Here is a 23,253-nt window from a genome sequence, read left to right on the forward strand (position 1 = left end):
TCTGGTCCTCGTTTTCCTCTTTTATTAAATGATAGGTTTGGACTAGCAAATCCTTAAGATCCCTACCAGCTCTGACATCCTATGCTTCTATGTATGGGAGTAGGGGGGAGATCACTATTTGGTAATGGAATCCAGGTGGGAAAAGATGTTTTCTAGTGCTTTAAAACAAAATCTTGGAAGCACAATTCCTGTTGTGACTTTTGACAAGTCTCTAAGGTAGGCTAAGGCTAAGTACTATGCAGTTTTTTCAGTTGTGGAAATTATTTAATGTTACTTTTGAATGTCATATAATACCTTATGTATGGTGTATTACAATTTATGTAATTTTTATTCATCTAACAGATTTGACATTTCTACGTAGAGGATTCCCAGATCTCTCTATATATAACTGCCTTTTGAACATTTCACACTAGCCGTGGATATCTCAGATTGAATATTTCCAAAATAGATTTTTCCTTTCCAAACCCATTTTTTTCTGAACTACCTGAATTTCTTGTTGAAGAAGATACTACACCACTTTACTTCTAGTTACTGAGGCTCACAATTTTGGGGTCCTCCATTCTAAACACTTTGTTTCTTTTTTGGGTGTTAGAACTTTTTTTTTTTTTTACCTTCATACCATCTCTCACAGGTCATATAGCTGCAGCCTTAGTGTTCAGGTCCTCATCACTTCTTGACTGGACTATTGCAACAGCTACACACTTTCGTTTCCTGCCCCAGATTTTCCCCCACTCCAACCCATTATCCACATAGCCAAAGTTATTTTGCTTAAGGATGGACCAGTCAGTAAACATTAAGCATCTACTATATGCTGCTTTGTATAATAAGCCCTGAGGATACAAAGAGAGGCAGAAGACAGCTCCATCCCCTAAGGAGATCACAATCTAAAGGAGGGGTCGGCAACCTTTTTGGCCGTGAGAGCCATAAATGCCACATTTTTTAAAATGTAATTTCGTGAGGGCTGTACAGTGCTCACAGTGTGCGTTTCTGTAACAGCGCCTGAAAAAAAATTGACTTTCTGGCTCCTGCAGAAAGAGCCATATCTGGTCCTCAAAAGAGCCATATGTTGCTGACCCCTGATCTAAAGGGAGAAGCAATAAGCAAAAGTTTATAAACTATGAAGAGAATTTTAAAAATTAAAAATAAAAATAAAATTTAAAAATAATTAAAAATAATTAACTAGAATCAAGAGGGGTTTGGAAAATCTTTGGATAGAAGATGGGATTTAATAAGGACTTGGAGGAAACCAGGAGATAGAAATAGGAGGAAGAGTATTCCAGGTCTGGGGGACAGTAACAAATGTCTAGAATGGAAGTGGGGTGTCTTTCTTGAAACCACTGGGTGGACTATGTCACTGGATCAGACTGTATTTGGACGTGGAGTGGGGAAGGAAAATGACTTGAGTGAACCTGTTTTTTAGGAAAATACCATTAGTGGCTGAATGGAGAATGGATTAGAGTGGGGGGAGACTTGAGGCAGGCTGGCCTACCAGCAAGCTATTTCAGAGAAGTTATATTTGAGAGATGTTGTAAAGGTGAAATTGACAGGCCTTGGCAACAAATTGGATATGGGGAGGGATAGGCCGTGAGATAGTTCAAGATGACACTTAGGTTGCAAGCTTCTAGAGACTGGCAAGGTGGTAGTGCCCTGGGGGAGGATTTAGGGGAAAAGATAATGAGCTTCGAGTTCTCTTGTATACAATTATTAACCTTTTGTGGCATGTCATACTACTAGACTGTGCTACTATGTTTTATGTCTCCTTTAAGGAATTTGTATAATTACAGAATAATTCTACTCCTCAATATATCAGCATATTTTCTATTCATCAATAGAGAATGACATTGAGGCCCACTAAAATCCCAAAATACCAAAAACATTTTGGGGAATTTGATATTCTACAATTTTTTTAGGGTAAAGATTGTATAGGTTTGCCTAGACTTTTTCTGGTAACAGCTTTAGTATATCCTTGAGTGAAAAAATGAGCTTCATCAAGTAAAATGTTCTTTTTTCCAATTGTCAGTACTCTATAGAAAAAGCCTAGAAAAACAAGTGTTTTTCTTCATATCAATAGATAGTAATTTTTTAAACAGTGCCCTCTTGCTGTTCTTTCAACTTAACTAAGCCTTCACCTCCTTGTAGAGAAATCAGTAACAAACCCTCCAGTTGCAAGATCTCTCTGAATGTCTTTACTTGTTTGATTTTTCAGTAATAGTTTGTCAGGTATTAGTGCTATTTTTCATTTTTGACCATACTTTCCCTTGATCCTGTTTCATTGTGGGAACACTTGACTTACTGAAACCACTAGCTGCTGCAGTATCTCTAATGGTCATTGATGTTTGTCACAACTTTTAATTAATTAAAGTTAAAAATACAGTGTTAAGAGAATAACACAACAGTTGTGTATAGCACAAAATCTCGCACTCAGTTGACAGAGAACTCATAATTGTGACAGAATTAATACAATCCACTGTCTTGTTTTAGATCAGATGTCAGCCTAGTGTGCACAGAAGTATAGACATAACTACCGATGTTATAAAATGAAAATAGTTCAAAATATTTGTCCTAGGAAATTTGTATATCACTATAGATTCCCAATTTCCTCAGTTCAAGGTCTGTATCTTCTCTTTGAAGCCTTTCCTCATTTTCCCCATACTTAGCTGTTTGTGCCCTTCTTCTTTGTACTTTAAAGCTACCTTACATTTATTTTGTATTTATTCCATGTATATCCTCGTATATGTACATGTCCTGTATATAATGTAAGCCCTTTGAAGGCAAAGGCTATTGAATTTTTTCTTTTGTTATCTCCAGAGCCTACACTCTACCTGGCAAGTGGGTGTTTAAATATTTGTTTATTGCTAATAAAATAACTGTGAAGTAGGTGGGCATTAGTCCCATTTTATAAATTAAACAATCTGGCATATTCTTTGTGTGTAAATGGAATTAGTTTGCTCTCATTCATTCTTTAGACTTTTAGCCACCAGAAATAATGTCACCCCACCCAACTTAGAATTAAGTGAGGAGGGGGAGGTCTGTCTGTGACCTACATGTGATAGTAAATGACATATCCACATGAAACTGGAGGGTGGACACAGGAAGTGACGAAAGATGCTATCTTTTAAATATGATGGAATCTTCCTGTGGAGAGCTGGTGGTGCTTTGAAGTTGGTATTGAAGGAGCTCTGGTGAGACCTCAGACTGCTTCCCTTTGAATTGTCATATGGGTAAGTTGGGATGACTCTCTCTTCCCTTGGCATTTCTAGAGGCTCTAGCCTTAGGAAGGCCTCTCTTCTTAGAGGAGGCCTTGAGGCTAGAAGCCTTGTTTAATTAACCTCTGTGCCCCTCTTTTGGGGCCTCTGAATCCCTACCTGGTTTGGGCCTCTGGTTCAGGCCAGAGTTTCTCTCAATTTCCCTACTATTTTTAGCTATTTTCCCTACCTTCAACCTTCTAATTGTAAATAAACCACCATAAAAGTCATCCTAACTTGGGTCTGTTTTATTTCAAAATCGAGTTAATCAATTTCTGGTGACCAAACCTTAAATATCTAGTCCAACCATAATACTTCCCAATTTTCCCCTCTCACATTTGGAAAGCGCCCAAATTATTCAGCACTGAGATGAAGCAGACTCAGAAATTAGTCCAAGATTCCCTTTGGATGGCATCCTCCTCTTATGGATGATATTATGTTGACTGCATCAAACTCCCATTTTTAACAGATTTCAATGTTTTATTATTCACATACCTGAATTTTAAAGAAAAATTGTTGATATATATACTAGGTTAATAATGTAGATTTTAGTCATAGAAAGAGAAGAAAAATTAACATCTATTTTTGTCCTCCTCCCCCCCAAAAACTTTTATTTATGTTTTTGATTGTATACTATTAGGCCTTTGACATTGTGATCCAAGTATAATAGATAGTAATCAATAGGTTCTTATATTTGGAAGGGATCTTTTTTTAAAAAATTAGAATAAATTTTTGGCAACTTTTAAAAATTAGTACTGCTATTCTGCTACAACATTTTCATATGAAATTGAATCTTCTACAAAGGTCATAAAAAGTATATATTATGCTCAATATGATGGTCTAAACCAGTGATGGGCAAACTACGGCCCGCGGGCCAGATTGGGGGGGGGCCTGAAATGTTCTATCCGGCCGCATGGCATTATTCTTAATCTGATGAATACATTGAGTAGGGTACAATACAATGAAACTTTGAAAGAGTTGCCTTAGAAACAGACTGACAGATGAGCGTTTCCTTTCCTTTGGCCCCCTCTTTAAAAAGCTTGCCCATCACTGGTCTAAACACTACCATGCTTGTTTGTATTCCTTTGAGCTTGATTTTTAAAATGCTTCATGGTGCTTGCTCTTTTTTTTTTTGACATGACTATCACTATCTACCCTTGCTTCTCTTCCCATATTTCTCTCCACTCATTGGGGGAGGGGACACACATACACCCTCCTTATAATATGGAGATCTTAGAACTCATCTAATTCAGCTTCAGTTCTTATTAGCATCCTGACAACTCCAAGTCCCTCTATTGTCAGAAAAGCCTTTATTATAATTTCATTAAACATGGTTTGTTCTAGTGTTTTTCTTGTTCCTGTTGTTTTAATTTGTAACATGAAATGGTTTTCTTGCTCACTCTGTTCTGCTTAGCAAATATATCACACCTTAGATTTTTACATATCCTATCTTTTTTATAAGTGTTAGCTTGTTTTAAATATATCTAATGCCTATTAAGCAAATTCTAGATGCAGCTATTTTGAACTGAGGAAATTGAGTGAAGAAGGGATTGTGTGGGTGGAACCAGCATAGGATTAGAAATGTCATTGCCATTTTAGAGACAGATTGATTAAAAGACCTGCAGCTGAAAACAGTGCCTTAGTAATAATTCTTAACAAAAATTAATCTCTTCTCCTGTATTAGAAGCAAAGTTAACAATGGTGCTAAAATCAAAATACAATTTTCTATGACTAAAATCAACATTATCAACCTAATATATCAATAATTTTTCTTTAAAATTCAGGCATGTGAATAATAAAACATTGAAAAATGTTAAAAAAAAATGGGAGTTTGATGCAGTCAACATAATGTCATCCATAATAGGAGGATATAGAGAACCCTGGCATCCAAAGGGAATCTTGGACTAATTTCTGAATCTGCTTCATCTCAGTGCTGAATAATTTTGGCAAACATACATTTGTTTTTATGCCTTGCCTGATGCTTATTTGTCATATGGTCATTGAAAGGATTTTTTTCTGGGAATCTTGAATTTTTTTTATATATGGATGGGAGGCATCTTGTAAAATCTAATGGTTTTTTTTTCATATTCAACAAATAAATACAATAGGATCTTCTCTATAATCTTTCTGTTAATTTTAAGATATTAAAGTTGTAATCCATTGTCAACTATTGTTTGTGAAAGACCATATTACCTACTAATGTCTGTACTTCGGGTTGTCCTCAATTGCATGTATAGGTGAAACTACTAAATATTTTGTCTAAATGAGAGTAGGCATATATGTTGGTAGTCAGGAATGTTCTATGTGAGACACCTTTATCTTCAGTAATTAAATGCAAAGTTTCCCCACAATTTAAGTATCTTCCTCCCTTTTCAGATATCTGGTACATTGATTGGTCTCTCAGTGCCTTCACAATTGTATCAACTTTAGCACATATCTACCCCCACCCCACATAAATAAATAATTGCCAATCAAGCTCCTTCCTCATTTTTGTTTTTCTGCTTCCTCTTTAAATCGCCTTATCATAGACTGTGATGTCAGGGGAAAAAATGTGATGATTTCACACAATTCTTAATGGAGAAAAGTGTATTAAAATGTTTAAAATAAAAAATGGGGAGATCTGCATAACTGATAATATATTTTAAAAGTTTAAAAATACTTGTAACCTACTGCAGCACTCATGGGCCTTTCACTTCTGTATGGGGTGGGTTATTTTCCCACATATTTTCTTTGGTGTCATGCTTGTTCTTTGTTATTTTGCCACATTCACTTAATTTTTTAACTGTGGTTCTTTCTGCTTATATTTATATTTAGAATCATTGTGTATATTGTTTTCTTGGGTCTGCTTACTTCTCTCTGCATTAGTTCATGTATAGCTTCTTTCCATACTTCTCTACTTTTTATAACATTCTGTTCACGTGCCACAATTCGTTTAGCCATTTTCCAATCGGTGGTTATTTACTTTGTTTCCAGTTCTTTGCAATCACCAAAACTGCTGCCCTACATATTTGAGTATATATGGAAAATTTCAGAGAGTTCTTCAAGGTCTAAACCTAGTAGCAAAATCTCAGGGTCAAAGGATATAGACATTTTAGTCACTTTATTTGAATAATTCTAAATTGCTTTCCTCTGTATTTATACTGATTCAGAGTTCTACTAAAAGTGGACCACTGTGTCTGTCTTCCCATAATCTTTCCATCTTCCCATCTTTTCATCTTTGCCAATTTTTAGGATGTTAGCCTACAGTTGTCATCAAGTGCCCTTGAGATGACTTTGCTTAGTTGGAATTGCCAAGTTTCTTTAGAAACAGTTTTAGCCTTTGCTACTTCTTTTTGCTTTATGATATAATGTTGCTCATCATAATTTACTACTTTTTGGTAAGATTTTTTTAGACTGGGTCCATGTGCCCTTAGAAGTCATCTCTCTTGATTTGGTAGAAAGTTAAATGTTTGAAAATTTCCTGGACTCTTTTGGTCTCCCTGTGGCAGGGATAACTGATATGGCAGTCTATATGCTTCATTTAATATTCATGAAACATTAATAAAACTGGAGGAAGGCCCTCAGCACTTTGAGATTACAGGATTAAGATGTGAACAATAGTCATTTAGGATTGAGAAGGCATGCATAGACAGGTTGAGAGCTCCATTTTTGGAGGAAGTACCCTTTGTTACTGAAATCACAGATCTGTTGAAGTATTGAACAAATTATACCTGTAAACATTGTAAGATGTGGTAAAGCATGAATCACAATTCTGGCGCTTTTTAATTCACAAAGCACTTTCTTCAAACCTTTCTTGTTACAAAGGTAGGATAAGTATAATTACCTCATTTTGTAAATTAGGAAACCAAGAGTCAGAGAGATGAACTAGTCTGTGGTTCTAAGTTTCTCCAAATTCTGCTTTGTCTTTCTCTGGATTGAGGAATTAGCCCATATGGATCTGTTTTGTAGAGAGTATTTTTTTCTCTTTTTAAAAGGTTTTTATAGCATTGGATTACTTGTTTTTTTAAACCATACCTTCTGTCTTAGAATTAATACTAAATATTTCCAAGGCAGAAGTATAGTAAGGGTAGGCAATTGGGGTTAAGTGATTTGCTTAGAGTCAAACAGCTTGGAAGTGAGGTCACATTTGAACCCAAGACCTCCCATCCCCAGGCTGGCTTTCTATTCACTGAGCATCCTAGCTGTCCCTATTAACTTGGTTTTTGATCAAAAAAATTTTATGTAATTAATTCATTTTTGAGTCCATGTGGTCCAAGTAGTTGGTTTTTTTTTTTTAATGAGAATTTATAAATAGCCTGTTCAGTTTTTCTGATACTTTCTTCCTTCAATGCTCTGCTCTCACACCACTTCTTCCAGACCTGCTTGGCATTTCCTTGTTTTCCATTCCCTATCCCAAGCTTTCTTTCCCACCATACACATTCCTAGAGTACTTTATCCCTTCTTTTGCATCAGTCATTCCAAACCTTGTAGTATGCTTAACTTTCTTCAGGGCTTATTCCTCCTGATAGAATGTAAACTCTTAAGTAGAAGGATCTGATTCCTTTTGATGTCTACATTCTGATTACTGGGCATCCTTGGTCATAGTATTCTATAAGTTTGATACACTTCAGTGTTTCTTTGGATTCATACTTGTTTAAATGGTAGGGAAAAGATAGGTGGAATAATTAAAATTTAAAGGGAGTATTTGATTCTTCACACAAGTATGTTTTAGGGGGTCAGGACCATCATATTTGACTTCTAGGGTATGCACATTAAGAGGGTGCTTAATAGATTTTTCCGTGCATTTATGAAATGCAGACTGTGCAACATTGTGTTACGCACTGAAGAAGGAACAAAGGTAAGACCATAGGTAGCTTAATGGTTCTAGTAGTTGGATAAGAAGGGTATAACTGTTACAGAATTGTATAAAGTGCATTAAACAATTTCATAACAAGTTCTAAATGAGATCTTCAAGGTAGGAAGGTCTTTATTGACGACTTCAATTAAAGAAAGCTTCATGGAGAGCTAGATTTTTACTTGGACTTTGAAAAATGGTTAAGATGAAAATAACCCATACATGTAGAGATTTAATTCACCAAGTTTGAATTAGTGAAAGAAATTTTTGCAATAGTTTAAACTCCTTAAGCATATTTTGCTTAGGCTGTTAAAATGAATTAATTCCTTGAATATACTCACTGACAAATGATAAAAGAGCCCAGTATAGATTTAAAATTTGCAGCTATAATATAATTCACATTTGGATAATCAAAGGTTGATCATGTATTTTTAAAGTTTAAACTTTATGCAAGTAATATCCTAGCTTAAAATACATACATACATACATCAATTTAGAGAGAGAGAGAAAGAGAGAGAGAGAGAGAGAGAGAGAGAGAGAGAGAGAGAGAGAGAGAGAGAGAGAGAGAAAATGTGCAGACACTGTGGTATCTTAGTGGACTCAAACACTTCCTAGCTTTGTCATCCTGGGCAAGTCACTTAATCCCAGTCACCTAACCCTTATCACTTTCTTGCCTTGGAACCAGCACTTAGTATGGCTTCTAAGACAGAAGGTAAGGATTAAAAAAAAAGAAAAATCTGGCAGAATTTTAGAGGGCAAGGACCTTTATCTATAGAGTGCTTCACACATTACAATCACTTAATAAATGTTAGTTGACTATTGTAACTTGACAGTTGCACTTCAATTTGATGTTTATCTTATGTGTTTTTCTTTTTCTTTCTCAGGCTGCTGACTTGAGTAAACCAATAGATAAAAGGATATACAAAGGAACACAGCCTACGTGTCATGACTTCAACCATCTAACAGCCACAGCAGAAAGTGTCTCTCTACTGGTGGGCTTTTCTGCAGGCCAAGTGCAGCTCATAGACCCAATCAAAAAAGAAACTAGCAAACTATTTAATGAGGAAGTAAGTAACTACTCTGTTTCAGCTTATAAGAACATCTTTAAAGAACTCATTCCTTTTTTTATTTTTTGGAGGGGTCTCTTTATACTTTGTGAGCTGATTTACCATAGAAATACCAACATTTATATTTTAAATTACATTCTTGAGTCTTGCCTATTTTTTTGGTTAATGGTATTTTATTTGTTTTTATGGGTCTCTTGCTTCAAGAAAAAAAATTCAGTCATCATACATTTTAAATTCGTTTACTTAAGAAAATATTTACTTAGAATATTGAAAATTGGAATTATTCATATTATTGGAAATTTTTAGAGGATAATAAAGATTTTGATGACTTTTGCCTTAGGCTGTTTAAATGCTATACCTTAGACTGGCATTAACTGACCCAAAGTTGTATGGCCCTACTCCTGAAAACACTGTTAACATATTGCTTTTGGCAAGGTTAGAAATTCTGGCAATTTTAATTAGATCACATGACAACTTTTACTAATATTATGACAATATGTTAAATTGTGTTTTGAAAAGAATTCGATATGCTTGTGTAGTCAATCCAGAAACATGTCTTAGGGCTCATGAATTATAGTAGGTTGAAGTTAGCAATCAGATTTACTAATCATCTACAAATTTTATGGAGGAGTTATTTCGACTATTCTTGCCTTACCCCCATCAGAAAAAAATTGTACTTCAGATAGGGATTGGACTAGATGATCTCAAACTTCTGTCCAACTCTAAGGTTTTATGAAATAGCATGATTATATATATTTTAACTATTTTACTTTCTTCTCTTTGCCCTTTTCACCTAGTTTCACTGCCAAATGAAAAAGTAAGGTAAGCTTGAGTGATGAAAAAACCAGGAACCTCGTGTTTTCTATTTCCTGTTTCTGACACATGAGATGTGCATTGGGGAAGACACTTAATTAAATCATGTTTTTTATCGCTTCTCTGGGGGGGGGGGGAATAATAGGAGAGACAGTGATAATACTCATATTCCTTGGAAGAAAAGTACATTATCAATTAAGCATTTTTAAAAATCCTTGTATATTTAATATAAATACAATAAATATATTGATACACATATACATTGATTATCCAGAATACATATTCTTGTTCCAAAAAAAAAAAAAAAGTAAAACACACAAGCACACACATGCTTGTTTAGAAAAAGATTCCAATAAAAATAGCCCTTTCAACACTTTTTTCCTATAGTTTTTGTGGTATATACATGGTATTCAGCAATATTGAAATTCTAATTTTATACATCTTATATCCATTAATTAGCAATAAAGGGCAATTTTTAGATATAGATATAGGTGTTTTTTTTTGTTTGTTTGTTTTTTTTATGAATGGCTCAACCTGACTCAGTTAAGAAAGTCTCATTGCCTGGGAAGAAAACATTAAAGAAACAGGCTTTCTAGAAATGTGTAAAATACATTCTGGGGAGACATGACAACTCTGAGTCGTAATAGATTGTTTTAAATTTTAAGTGATTTCATAGAAATAAGTAGAGTCATAAAGTACAATAGTGAGTAGGGAGAACCTGTAAAACTTCTTAATAAGTCTTCTCTGGTGGTTGCTTCCTCAGTGAATTAAAGAGTTTCTTATTTTACCCTTAGAGAAAAATAAAGGATCTGTATAGTTAGGGATAAGGGGATACAAAGAGTTTTGAAGGGCAAAGAGTTTAGATGATTTTGGGTATAGCGACATAGGTCTTTATCAAGCAGACCCTTCTCTAGTCTAGAGTGGTTACTAAATTTCATTTTATGCATACGATTTTATAAATGTACTGTTACACAAAGGGCCTATTTGAACTAGACATCTGATTTTATTGAAATAGGAAAAGTCCTAGATGAAGACTTCAGATAATATATTGGTCCAAATCTGGATATCAGTGCAGTTCTGTACCTTCACTGCAGTTTATAGTTTTAGAAAATTGCGTGTAGCCCTGAGAGTTTAGGTGATTTTTCCAAGTCTTATTCCCATGACTAGTTCTCTCCACTATACCTTGCTGCCTCTACTTGAGATGTGACTCTTCAAAATTCCATGTGTTTCCCTATGACAATACCAGTTTGACAGTTATAACTTAAAATGGAATATTTTATTTAGCTTTTATTACTGTGAGTTACAGAATCAGCAAGGTGTTTAAAGAATGCTAAAAAATATTCCTTTGCATAGATTTTTGTAGCTAGAAGAGACCTCAGAAGTCATCTAATCCAACCCCCTCAGAGCAGGGCGTCACTACCCAGGTAGTAAGTGGCAGAACCAGGATTCAAACCCAAGACCTGTGACTCCAAATCCAGGGATTTAAAGGCTTTATATTTTTTTTTAAGGCACTTTCAAGTGTACCTTATTTGATTTTCACAAGAATCTTATGAAGTTGATAAGAGTGTGTGTTTGTGCACGTGCGCGCACATACACATTATATAGAGGATGAAATTGAAGCAAAAGCAAGGAAATATCTTTAATTTAGAACTGCCTAACTCAGAAGGAAATAAAATTCCACAGAAAATGGACTGCCTGCCAGAAGAGCAGAGATTAGCTTGAGTGTTACCATTTATTAGTTCTTCTTCTGAGTGCCTTTTAACCACATTCACTTTCTACCTTGCCTAACTAAACCTATTTACACTTGCTTGTCCTCCTCTTCCTTAACAGGCATCCCTGACTAAACTTATCCCCTGCCTAAGTTGCCTATTAGACCTTGTCTGGCAGGTCATCTAGTCCTGACTCATTCTGCCAAAGGTCCCATTACCTCTTAAAGCACCAATAGAGTTCTTTATTTTCCTTATAGGAGAATTTCTTGCCACAGCCCTATCTTTCATCAGCATTTAGAGCAGGCATGTTTACACAGTCTATATAGGAAAGGTTTTTGATCAGAGGTAAATAATTTTTTTTACCCATAGACTAGTGAACATGCAACTGCTGTAATATTGGCTCATGCTCGCCATCCATAGCCAGTAGATGTCACCCTTAGGTTGAACATCAGACTCGACACCATTCTATCAGTGGGGTTTGGCAACAAGGTTTGAAACTTGTCAACAAATTGCATTATTAAACCAACAACCCAACCACAAACACAGTTTTAAACTTAGTGTCAAAAATAAGTCACAGGACATTCAGTCTTTAATTAGGCGAACATTTAGGTTCCCCTGTGTGTAAGTTTCACAAAAAGACATCAGAAAGAAAACATCTTCTCTAAGGCCCTGGTGGAAGAACTGGGCTCATGATATTCCTAACCAAGGAATTGAAGCAAATCTCAGAAATGTTCTTTTCAGAGTTCTCTCTTTCCAAGAAAAAATGGAAAACTAACTTCCTTGCAAACCACCTTGGCCACAACATGGAGTTTTGCCTTTCTCTCAAAGGACCATCCCTGTAAGGGATGCAGCTTGGTTCTCTTAACATTTCCTCAATTTCTTTCTTGGCTCTTCCATTTAGCTGAAGACACTTGAAATTTTTGATTAGATATTCACAAGTAGCATAGAGATATCTCAAGAATGACATCTGCCTTATAGTATTACCCTCTAATTATTGCTGTGGGCTTATTCCTTGGGAAACTGAGCAGCAAATAATACTCAAGAATCCTCAAACAAGATAAACCTTTGGGTTCTTCCTTTCAGTTTTAAAATATCTTTTTCATGAAGATTTAAAAAAAACTGAAAAGTAGCTTAAGAGATGTACTTTTTTTTGGCCATAGAGGATGAAAAGGAGGTCAAAACTTTTTTTTCTTCTAAAATAAAAATCATTAAGCTGCTGGGGAAAAACTCCATCACAGGGCATGCATTCTTTGGTCTGGGGAACTTTCAGGCTCCCTTGTGTGTATGGGTAAATTTTAGAATTCCATTTAGGAACCTATATATTAGAATAAGGTCTAGAGTCAGGATTTAGATAAATGTCATTCCCCCCCCCCCCACCCTCCAAGAAAAGAGCTAAAGTGTCATTCATCATCACCTTATCAGTTATCATCATCATCATCATCAAATTATGACTCAGTTTTTAACTGATGCCAAACCAAAGAAACTCCTAAGTACTTGATCCTTTCTCAGCATAGAAATTGTTATAGTCTGTTTTGGATATTTCAAAAATACCTGAGATATAGTGTGATATTATAATGAATGAAGCTGTCTTCAAAATATGGAAGACCTGGATTCAAGTCTTACTTTCTATGTACTAGTTCTCCAATCCTGGGCAAATCACATAATTTCTCTCAGGGATTATAAACTGCAGAGCAGGGGCCAATCTAAATTAGGTGAAGGATTCTCTTTACTGTGATCCTATACCAATGAAATCACAGGCATAAACCCCAGCCCCAAAAATATCTAATTTCTATCTATAATTTTATCATAGTCTCAACCTCTGGAAAAATATCTCTTCAACTTATTGTAACAACACACTTCTGGAAAAGGAAGTGATAGTTATAACATACCCTATGTTATTACAGCCTTGAACATGACTAAATGAACTTTACATAAAAAATGCTTTGGTATACAGTTTTTAAACAGTTAGTGGGTACATTATGTAATGTGATTCCTTAAAAAGATTACTTTGAAGGACAGCGGTTTGTGATAAGTGTTCATACTTTTATAACTCATTTTTGAGACATTATTTAACCTTTTAAAACTGACATTTGTTTATTTTGAGATAAAAGCTATAATTAGCAAAAAATCTAATAGTGGCTAAAATCTCAAGCAACTGACTTGGTTAACTATAATATTTTAAAATAACTATAATTTAAAATATTAATATATAGTAGCTATAGCATCTCATAATTACTGTATTAATTTATGCTAATTAAAATTTTTTTATGGAAAGTTTTTGTGGTTTATTCCACATTTCCTAGTCTCGTCTACCCACAATAGACCACTCCTTTAATAATAAAAAAAACCCTATATATTTTTAATCTTAGATTAATTGTACAAAAATTAGCATAGGGAAGAACAAACTGCCACACTGGCATATAAATTAATGATTAAAAGATCCTAGAATAATATTGTGATTTATTGGGGGGGAAATAGATCTATTTCCCCTTCTCTTCACTCATACAGACAGCATTTTAACTTAAGCTTTCATTATTTCTTCTCATTATTATTATAGAATTCCTAATTAGGCCAACTGTAGTCTCTTTTCCTTTCTAATCCATCCTCCACATAGTTGCCAAAATAATCTTTCTTAGGCATTGGTCTAATTATTTCACTCCCTTGCTCAAAAACTTTGAGAGGCTTCATCATTGATTATAGGATCAAGTATACTTCTTTAACTTGACATTAAGACTTTAAATAATCTTATGTGCCTTTCCAGTCATCTCATATGCTTCTCCTTTATGAAATTCTGTGTTCAAGACAGTCTTGATTTGATATTCCTTCTTTCTGTTGAATATATTTACAATTAGTTGTTTTCCCTCCATACACACACAGGCCTAGCACACACTACTTTTATGTAAACTCTGCCTTTCAGAAATTATTTTTTTAAGTTCAACCTAGATGCCACCCCTTTTCAACACTTGCCTGATTTTCCCTTCCTCTTTCATATCTACTTCTTATGTTCCCTTGTTTTATATACTTTTCCTTATACTTGCTATTATTTCCTATCAATCCTCTAGACCAGTGATGGGCAAACTACAGTCTGTGGGCCAAATGCAGCCCCCCAAAATGTTCTATCTTGCTGGGTGACATTATTCCATATCTGATGAGTACAATGAGTAGGATACAATACAATGAAACTTTGAAAGAGTTGCCTTAGAAACAGACTGACAGATGAGCATTTCCTTTCCTTTCGCCTCGCTCTTTAAAAAGTTTTCCCATCACTGCCCTAGAATATAAACTCCTCTAAGCCAGGGATTCTTTTATTTTTTCCTTTTTTTCTCAGCGTCTAATACAATGCCTTGCACATAGTAAATAAAAACTCATAAGAGGCAACAAGGTAGCATAGTGGATAGCGTGCTGGACTTGGAATCAGGAAAACCTGAGTTCATATCTGGCCTTAAATACTTAAAATTCCATTTGCCTCGGTTTCTTCAACTGTAAAACAAGGAGGGAAAATAATTTATCTGCCTCTTAGAGCTGTGAGAATCAAATGAGATATTTCTAAAAAGCACTTAACTCAGTCCTTGGCCCATATTAAGTGCTACATAAATGCTTATTTCCTTCCCTTTTCCTTTTATGAAATTTAATTGAATTTTATACCTTTAGTAAGTCATTAACCTTTAGGTTCTTATAAAAGGACCCTTTTGATCCTTATAAAATTGTGATCCTTAACTACCCCCCAGAGCCATTCAACTTAAAAAACATTTATTAAGCATCAGCTTTGTACAGGGTATTATGGTAGACATTGGGTTCCATAAGTTTAGAGAACATGTGACCTCTGCCCTCAAGGAGAGTTCAATTTAATCTAGTTATAGTATATAAAACAAATAATTAGATTATAAAATAATTAGGAAAATAAGTGGGAGAAGAAGGTCCCAGGTGAGGTTCTAGGAAAATGTTTCCTATATACACCATAGATGGAAGAAAGGGAAGCTTCAACTATAATCTCAAGTTTGGTTACCTAAAAGATGGTAAATAATAGAGGTACAAACATATTTAGCAAGGAGGTTTCTACATGAAGTAGCTTTTTATTTTAATAATACAGTGATCCCTCACCTAGCATGGGAATTATGTTCCAGACATCCCCCGCAATAGGTGACAATCTGTGAAGTAGCAGGAGAGCAAACAGACTGATGCCACTGAGCCAATCAGCGTCCATGATACAGAACACTGTGCTGTGGTTGGTCATCTTTCATCAGCCATTAGTATGCCATGTACAATCTCACATTGGCAAACTTGCACAAGTAGTAGTGGTGTACCACATTTCCATTGTATGCAGTATGGTATTCATCCACAAAATTCTGTGATAGAGTGAAAACTCCACCATATAGAATTAGATGTGTATTTTTTTAAAACCTGCAGTACAGTGAAGCCATGATAAGTGAACTGTGATATAGCAAGGTACAACTGTAGCTTTAGGAATTCAGTAGTGAAATAAAAAATAGATGGATTGGGTAATTAGATGGTATATGTTGTAACTCCACTTTTAGGGCCAATATCAGAAATTCAAAGGCTTGGGAAAAGGGAGAAAACTTCAGACAGAGAATAATGTGAGCATGGTTCTGAAAATTGAAAGACAGGTGTAGTTTGGCTTGAGTGCGTAATAATATACAGAAAGATTAATAATATAAAGCTGAGAAAAAGTGGGACAAAACTTCAGAGGGCCTTAAATATCAAGAAGTAGGGAACCTCAGAAGGTTTTTGAGAAGATGAGCAATATTATGATGGTGATGATCATCATCTCTGTACTTCAAGGTTTACAAGGCACTTTACAAATATTATCTCATTTGAGCTTCACAATAACTCTGGGAAGTAGATGTTATTATCCCCATTTTACAGATGAGGAAATACAAATCTTGCCTCAGGTCACACAATCAGTAGTAAGCACCTGAAACTGAATTTGAACTTAGGGCTTCCTAATTTGAGGTTCAGTGATCGGTTCACTGAACTACTTTTCTCCTCCTACCAGAGAAGGAATAGTAAAAGAATTAGTAGAACCAGGAAAATATGATGTTTCTAATATGCAGGAAGAAAAACAATCCAGTAGGTAAAAATGGACTTTGGTATCAAAAGCTCCAGAGGGATCAGAGGGAATAAGGACTAAAGAATGACCTCTTGGATTGGTAATTAGAAGACTAATGGTGACCTTTGAGAGTGGTTTCAGGTGGCCAGGTAACCAGACTTTTAATGGATTGAATAGGCAGAATGAAGTAAGGCAATGGAGTTATCAGCTATGGACAATTGCTACAAGGAGTTCAGCTCTGAAGGGGAAGAGAGGATAGTAGTTGAATGAGTTGGAAAAGTCAAAGGATTGCTTCCATTAAGATAAAAATAAAAACTGGGAAAGCTTAATGTTCCTAGGTAGATAAGAAAGGAGCTAGAGGAGAATGAAGACTGATAAAAAAGTTGGGACTAGAAGTAGGGAAGAGGAATGATTACTGCTCCAGTGAAATTTGAAAAAAAAAAAAAAAGAGGAGATGGGATCAAGGAAAAGGAGAGTTGGTAAATAAGTTTGAAATTTTCTGAAGAATGGAAGAAGTACTAAGGCCATCATGTAATATGGCCTCATCAGCTCAGTGAAGTAGGAAGGTAAATAATATCCTATATATATGAGGGAGAGAACAAGAGGAAAGAGACTAGGAATAGATGTAGGGAATGAAGAAATTAATAAGGGTAGGCTCAGATTGTTAGTGGTAAGGGCCAATTAAGGTTGATTAACATTATTGTGGTGAATAAAATCAGGTTTTGTACATATTTTTCCCCTTCCATTGATACCTAATAGCCCTAGAATAAGAATGGAGGAATAAATAATCAGGTTCTTCTAGAGATGAGGAATCAAAGGTTGAGAATGGTAAAGATTTGGGGATAGATGGGGCAGGAAAAAGAAAAGTCATTCTTAAAAATAAGGCCAATGAAGTCTAGTTATTGAGGGAGACAAGGGAGAGCCAGAATACATGAGATAACCTGTAAGAATAAGGGTAGATAAGGGAAGTCATTATAGCAAAAAAGTACAGAGAGTTGTTATTCATTCATTTCAGTCATATCTGAATCTTCATGACCCTATTAGAGTTATTCTTGGCAAAAATACTGGAGTAATTTGCCATTTCCTTTTCTAGTATATTAAGGGAAACAGAGGAATGACTTGCATAGGTCAAACTGCCAGTGATTGTCTTCCTGGAAGACATTCCTCATCCAGAAAGATGAGTCTTCCTGACTCCAGACTTGGCACTCAACCCTCTGTGCCACCTAGCTGCCCATGGCAAATTAAGATAAGGTTAAGTTCTGAAATGAGGTAAATATAGGGGGCAGCTGAGTAGCTCAGTGGATTGAGAGCCAGGCCTAGAGATGGGAGTCCTGGGTTCAAATTCGACCTCAGATACTTCCTATTGCCTAGCCTTTACTGCTTTTCTATCTTGGTTCTAAGACAGAAGGCAAGGCTTTAAAAAAAAAAAGAGAGAGAGAGAGATAAATATAAATCTCAAGTCTTTCAAGATCATCTGATAGAGTCATCTTCCCCAACAGTGGCATCCCTAAGGGCCTATGGCATCAGGTACATTGGGCAGGCTCTGATTTGCTATGTCTTACCAAGTCCTATGAGAGGACCAGTTTAGAGATGAATGAGTTACCTGATAAGGGCTTCTGGAAGCAAATTTATTATAATTTTCTGCTGTTGTTTTCATTGTTATTCCTATAAAAGTAAAAATGTCCATAATGATCACTTGAAGTAATAATGTTGAGTCAAATGACAGATACTGCTTTTTTTTCAGGAGCTTTGAAGTTAACATTTCCTAAAGGAAAAGTCAAACCTATTAGAAGTAATTGTGAAAACCCTTTCACTATTTTTATCTATCTACATTAACTTTTTTCCCCACTGAGCAAATATTGAAACTGTCTGCTTATATTTTTATTGACTGCAAAAAGTAACATTACGGGGGCAGCTGGGTAGCTCAGTGGATTGAGAACCAGGCCTAGAGACGGGAGGTCCTAGGTTCAAATCTAGCCTCAGACACTTCCCAGCCATGTGACCCTGGGCAAGTCACTTGACCCCCATTGCCTACCCTTACCACTCTTCTGCCTTGGAGCCAATACACAGTATTGACTCCAGGAAGGAAGGTAAGGGTTTAAAAAAAAAAAAAAAGTAACATTACCAGATGTTATAAGAAGGCCCCATCCAGTGTTCATTGGCCCAGTGGCATTTGAAAATTCACATTTTCCTAAGCTAATTATTAATTGTCATATTTATTGTATGAATTTCTGTTGATGGATTCTATCCTAAATGTTGAGAATAAATATAATGGATCTTGGTAGAAAGAAGCAGAAGACCCTTGGCATTTTAAGTCTTAAAAATGTTTTCTATTAAAAGATCTCAATATGGTGAAGACCAGTTGAACTTTGTCCCACATAAATCAATCTAAAACTTCCAACAGGAGTTCTAGATTAAGTAATATCTACTTTTCTTATTAGTTTAGTATTTTATTTTTCTTTATCCCTTTAAAAATGAATGATGTGATTCCTGTTGTGTTGTTTTCCAATGTAATTTTAAGTTTCTGTCCTCAAAGAATCACAGGTACTGAGTCAGAAGTGTCTCCATCATTTCAAAGTCATGTTTAATGGCCTCAATTTCCTCATCGGTAAAATGAAAGGGTTGGAGTTAATGTGCTTGAGGGTTTCTCTGGTTTTTACCATTCTGTGAGTCTTTTTTTATTAGTGCATAGGTTGATAATATGCATTCTTATTTCCATATTTTAAATTGAATGTTTGAACATCGTAGTTCAAACCCAATTTTGAAATATATATGTTGTTTCATAACTTCAGACCATCTGTTGGTAGGGAACCTGCTGTATAGATTGACTTTTCTCAGACTTCCTGCAGTTATGTAATGAATGATCAATTTAGAAATCTGCCTTGCCAGATTGTTATTATTGGCAGCTTGCACCATAACCCATTAATTAATTTTAATAGCTAAAAAGAACTATTGAACAAGAAATTACTTAATCTCAGTAAAAATGCAGACATTTATTTGAAAGGGTCAAAAGAATATCATAGCTGATTGATCAGTTTTCATTTCCAAAAAGACTTATTGAACAACAAATTACTTCTTCATCTTAGTGAAAATGTAGACAGACATTTATTTGAAAAGGTCAAAAGAACCAAAGCTCAAGGATCAGAGTGCTAACTTTACTCCAAGAACACAAGATTCTCAAGATGGCATTTGTGAAATTCCAACTAGTTACAAGAATGTGTGGCTTGGAAATTGCTGGAGACTTGATGGGTCTCCTGATCAAAACAACTGACCTTAAGATTTGATCATTTTAAGAACTAGTGGCACAGAAGAGACAATAACATTTTTTAGTGTTACAGTGTCAAAAGAAAAGGATAAGTCCTTTAGCCAGTAAGTAATGAATCTTTTGCACCGTTCCTCATATTTTTGATAACAGGGTTGTTCAAAGTGGCTCCTTGCCATCCATATGAGGCAAGCGAGTAAAATTGTCATTAAATTGTACTCCATAATATATGTACTCGTAGTATAAGTCATAACAATGTCTAAATGAAGGATTTTAACCTAAGGGAAATGTTTCCCTGTTTGGAAGAGGAAAAACTCAAGTCTTACCTTATTTTAATATCAGAGCATCTTAAATGCATTTTCTTAATAGACAGTTTTGAAGTTTAAAATTTCCTCATTTTGATAGCCATTTGTTTTCTGCTTTATTTTCACAGAGACTAATAGACAAATCCAGAGTAACCTGTGTAAAATGGGTGCCAGGTTCGGAAAGCCTTTTCCTAGTAGCTCATTCCAGTGGTAATATGTACTTATATAATGTGGAACACACTTGTGGTACCACAGCTCCACACTACCAGCTACTTAAGCAAGGAGAAAACTTTGCAGTACACACTTGCAAGAGCAAGTCCACAAGAAACCCTCTCCTTAAGTGGACAGTGGGAGAAGGTGCCCTGAATGAGTTTGCTTTTTCCCCCGACGGGAAGTTCTTAGCATGTGTGAGCCAGGATGGCTTTCTCCGGGTGTTTAACTTTGATTCAGTGGAGTTGCACGGTACAATGAAAAGCTACTTTGGAGGACTACTATGTGTTTGTTGGAGCCCAGATGGAAAATATATTGTAACAGGTGGAGAGGATGACTTGGTGACAGTTTGGTCTTTTGTGGACTGTCGAGTAATAGCTAGAGGCCATGGACATAAATCATGGGTCAGTGTTGTAGCATTTGACCCATATACTACTAGTGTAGAAGAAAGTGACCCAATGGAATTTAGTGGCAGCGATGAGGATTTCCAAGACCTCCTTCATTTTGGCAGAGATCGAGCAAATAGTACGCAATCTAGGTTATCAAAAAGGAACTCTACAGATAGTCGCCCAGTAAGTGTTACATATAGGTTTGGCTCAGTAGGACAAGATACACAACTCTGTTTATGGGACCTTACAGAAGACATTCTTTTTCCCCACCAACCCCTCTCCAGAGCAAGGACACATACAAATGTCATGAATGCCACGAGTCCGCCTGCAGGAAGTGGTGGAACCAACCCAGGAAGCAATGGAAACAGCATCACAATGCCTGGAAATTCTGTGCCCCCGCCTCTTCCACGGTCCAACAGCCTTCCACACTCTGCGGTCTCAAATGCTGGCAGTAAAAGCAGCGTCCTAGACGGTGCCATTGCCTCTGGTGTCAGCAAATTCGCAACTCTCTCACTACATGACCGGAAAGAAAGACACCATGACAAAGATCACAAGCGAAATCATAGTATGGGACATATATCTAGCAAGAGTAGTGACAAACTGAACCTAGTTACTAAAACCAAAACGGACCCAGCTAAAACTTTGGGAACTTCTCTGTGCCCCCGAATGGAAGATGTTCCCTTATTAGAGCCTCTTATCTGTAAAAAGATAGCACATGAAAGACTGACTGTGTTAATTTTTCTTGAAGACTGTATAGTCACTGCTTGTCAGGAGGGATTTATTTGCACATGGGCAAGGCCTGGTAAAGTGGTAAGTTTTAATCCTTAATGCTGCATCAAGATCTAGAACTTGAATAGGTAGTGATTTTTTTCCCCCTTGTGGGAGGGATGGGGTATAAAATGAATGTTGAATGACACTTCTTTATGCTTAATGTAAAGCTAAATGCATCAGAGCCATAATTTTGGATACTGCATGCCATGTAATTCTGAATCATTTGACATCTCACCATAGTACATTAAAAAAGGAAAATATATACAAATTACCAGCCAAGACAGTTATCCTGTTGGGAGTACATAGAGCCCTACGGATCAGTTAGTGTTCCTATATTAGACTCTTGATTTTAGGAAAATCACAGCAATGTGGAAAAACAGTGATTTTAAAATGCTAAATTGAAAGTTTCTGCTTTGACTGAAGTAGTTTTGCTTAAACTCACTGACTAGGCTATTATGCACTTAATGAGAGAATGTGTGTTCATTTCAAAGTCACTAATTGTCATTTATAGTCAAATTTTTTTCAACTTGATCTTGAATGTGGTTTATGAATCTATCTAAAATTTAACTTTAGGAACAAAGCGTTGAGCAGTGTTGATATTCTTTTTACATTGTTATGGCAATCCATCCAAAGACAAGAGCCTTAATTTTTAAAACCCATCTTAGTCATTTTATGACAGAATTAAAGTTGTTTAATAAACATCTTTTCAAAGAAGTGGTTTGTAGCACTTTGCTTGAGATTCTGAAAAGAGTGGTGGTCTAAGTATGCATCCTGTACTACTTAAGAGCCTGTAAGGTGAAAGGAATCATAGACCCAAGGAAGTCTGGCAGTCATCAAAAGTGCCTCTTTGTCATATAAGCCAAGATAATTTGTACCCAATACTCTGCTCTTTTGGGGGTGGGGGTGGGGGGGTGGGAGGATGGAACTGAGGAAAAAGGGAGAAGCAAGTATTTTTGGTGAAACTCCAGCATAGACTTAGAGGCCTCAGGCAAGCTTCTTAGCTTTGTTTTTATAAAAAATAATATACTCCCAAAGGCTTAAAAGTACTGACTTTGAACTCGTTTGGATTTTGCTTTTACACCCAAAGGCAACAGGCAGAATTTGAGGTCATTTGTGGTTTGGGATGTTTTGGCTGTTTATTTTAAATTATTATATATTATGATACCCAGAGGAGTGTTATACACTGGTGAGTAGATTAGTTCTCAGGACTCTCATTTTAATATTGTTTCTAAATAAACAGAACTACCATGTTGGAGCTCATATGATTGATTGATTGATTAATTGACTGACTGATGAATATAAGGGGGGGATAGTTGCTAGGTAGATTTTTCTTATAAAAATTCTGATGCTGAAGACAATGGACCCAAGTGTTGCTTTAATCTATAGTATTTGGTTGTAATTTACGATGTACCTTATTAGTTACTTAAAGTATTTCTCTCCCAATATTCAGAGTGGTAAAATTTGACTTTTTTGATTATATTTTGTCAAAATGACAACTTCCTCCTTGATAATTTTTATTCTTGGCATTAAGGTTTGTGGTTATAGTATGATCTACTTCATTAAATCTCTAGATTATGAGA

The 23,253-nt window shown here is 35.7% G+C and overlaps 1 protein-coding gene across 8 annotated transcripts in view; it reads left to right on the plus strand.

Moving 5' to 3' along the window:
• The window catches only part of WDR20 (WD repeat domain 20), a 160,865-nt gene that overhangs the window by 54,476 nt on the left and 83,136 nt on the right, over positions 1-23,253 (plus strand). For 4 of the 8 annotated variants that reach the window (XM_044664615.1, XM_044664611.1, XM_044664613.1 and 1 more), the window contains exons 2-3: positions 8,964-9,146; positions 20,432-21,712. In XM_044664615.1, the coding sequence (XP_044520550.1) occupies positions 8,964-9,146; positions 20,432-21,712 (1,464 nt within the window). Of the gene's footprint in view, positions 1-8,963; positions 9,147-20,431; positions 22,405-23,253 lie in introns of those variants that run through there. The other 4 variants (XM_044664616.1, XM_044664614.1, XM_044664619.1 and 1 more) reach the window with 4 other exon arrangements.

This window comes from Gracilinanus agilis, chromosome 2 (genome assembly GCF_016433145.1).
Source record: "Gracilinanus agilis isolate LMUSP501 chromosome 2, AgileGrace, whole genome shotgun sequence".
Classification (NCBI taxonomy): domain Eukaryota; kingdom Metazoa; phylum Chordata; class Mammalia; order Didelphimorphia; family Didelphidae; genus Gracilinanus; species Gracilinanus agilis.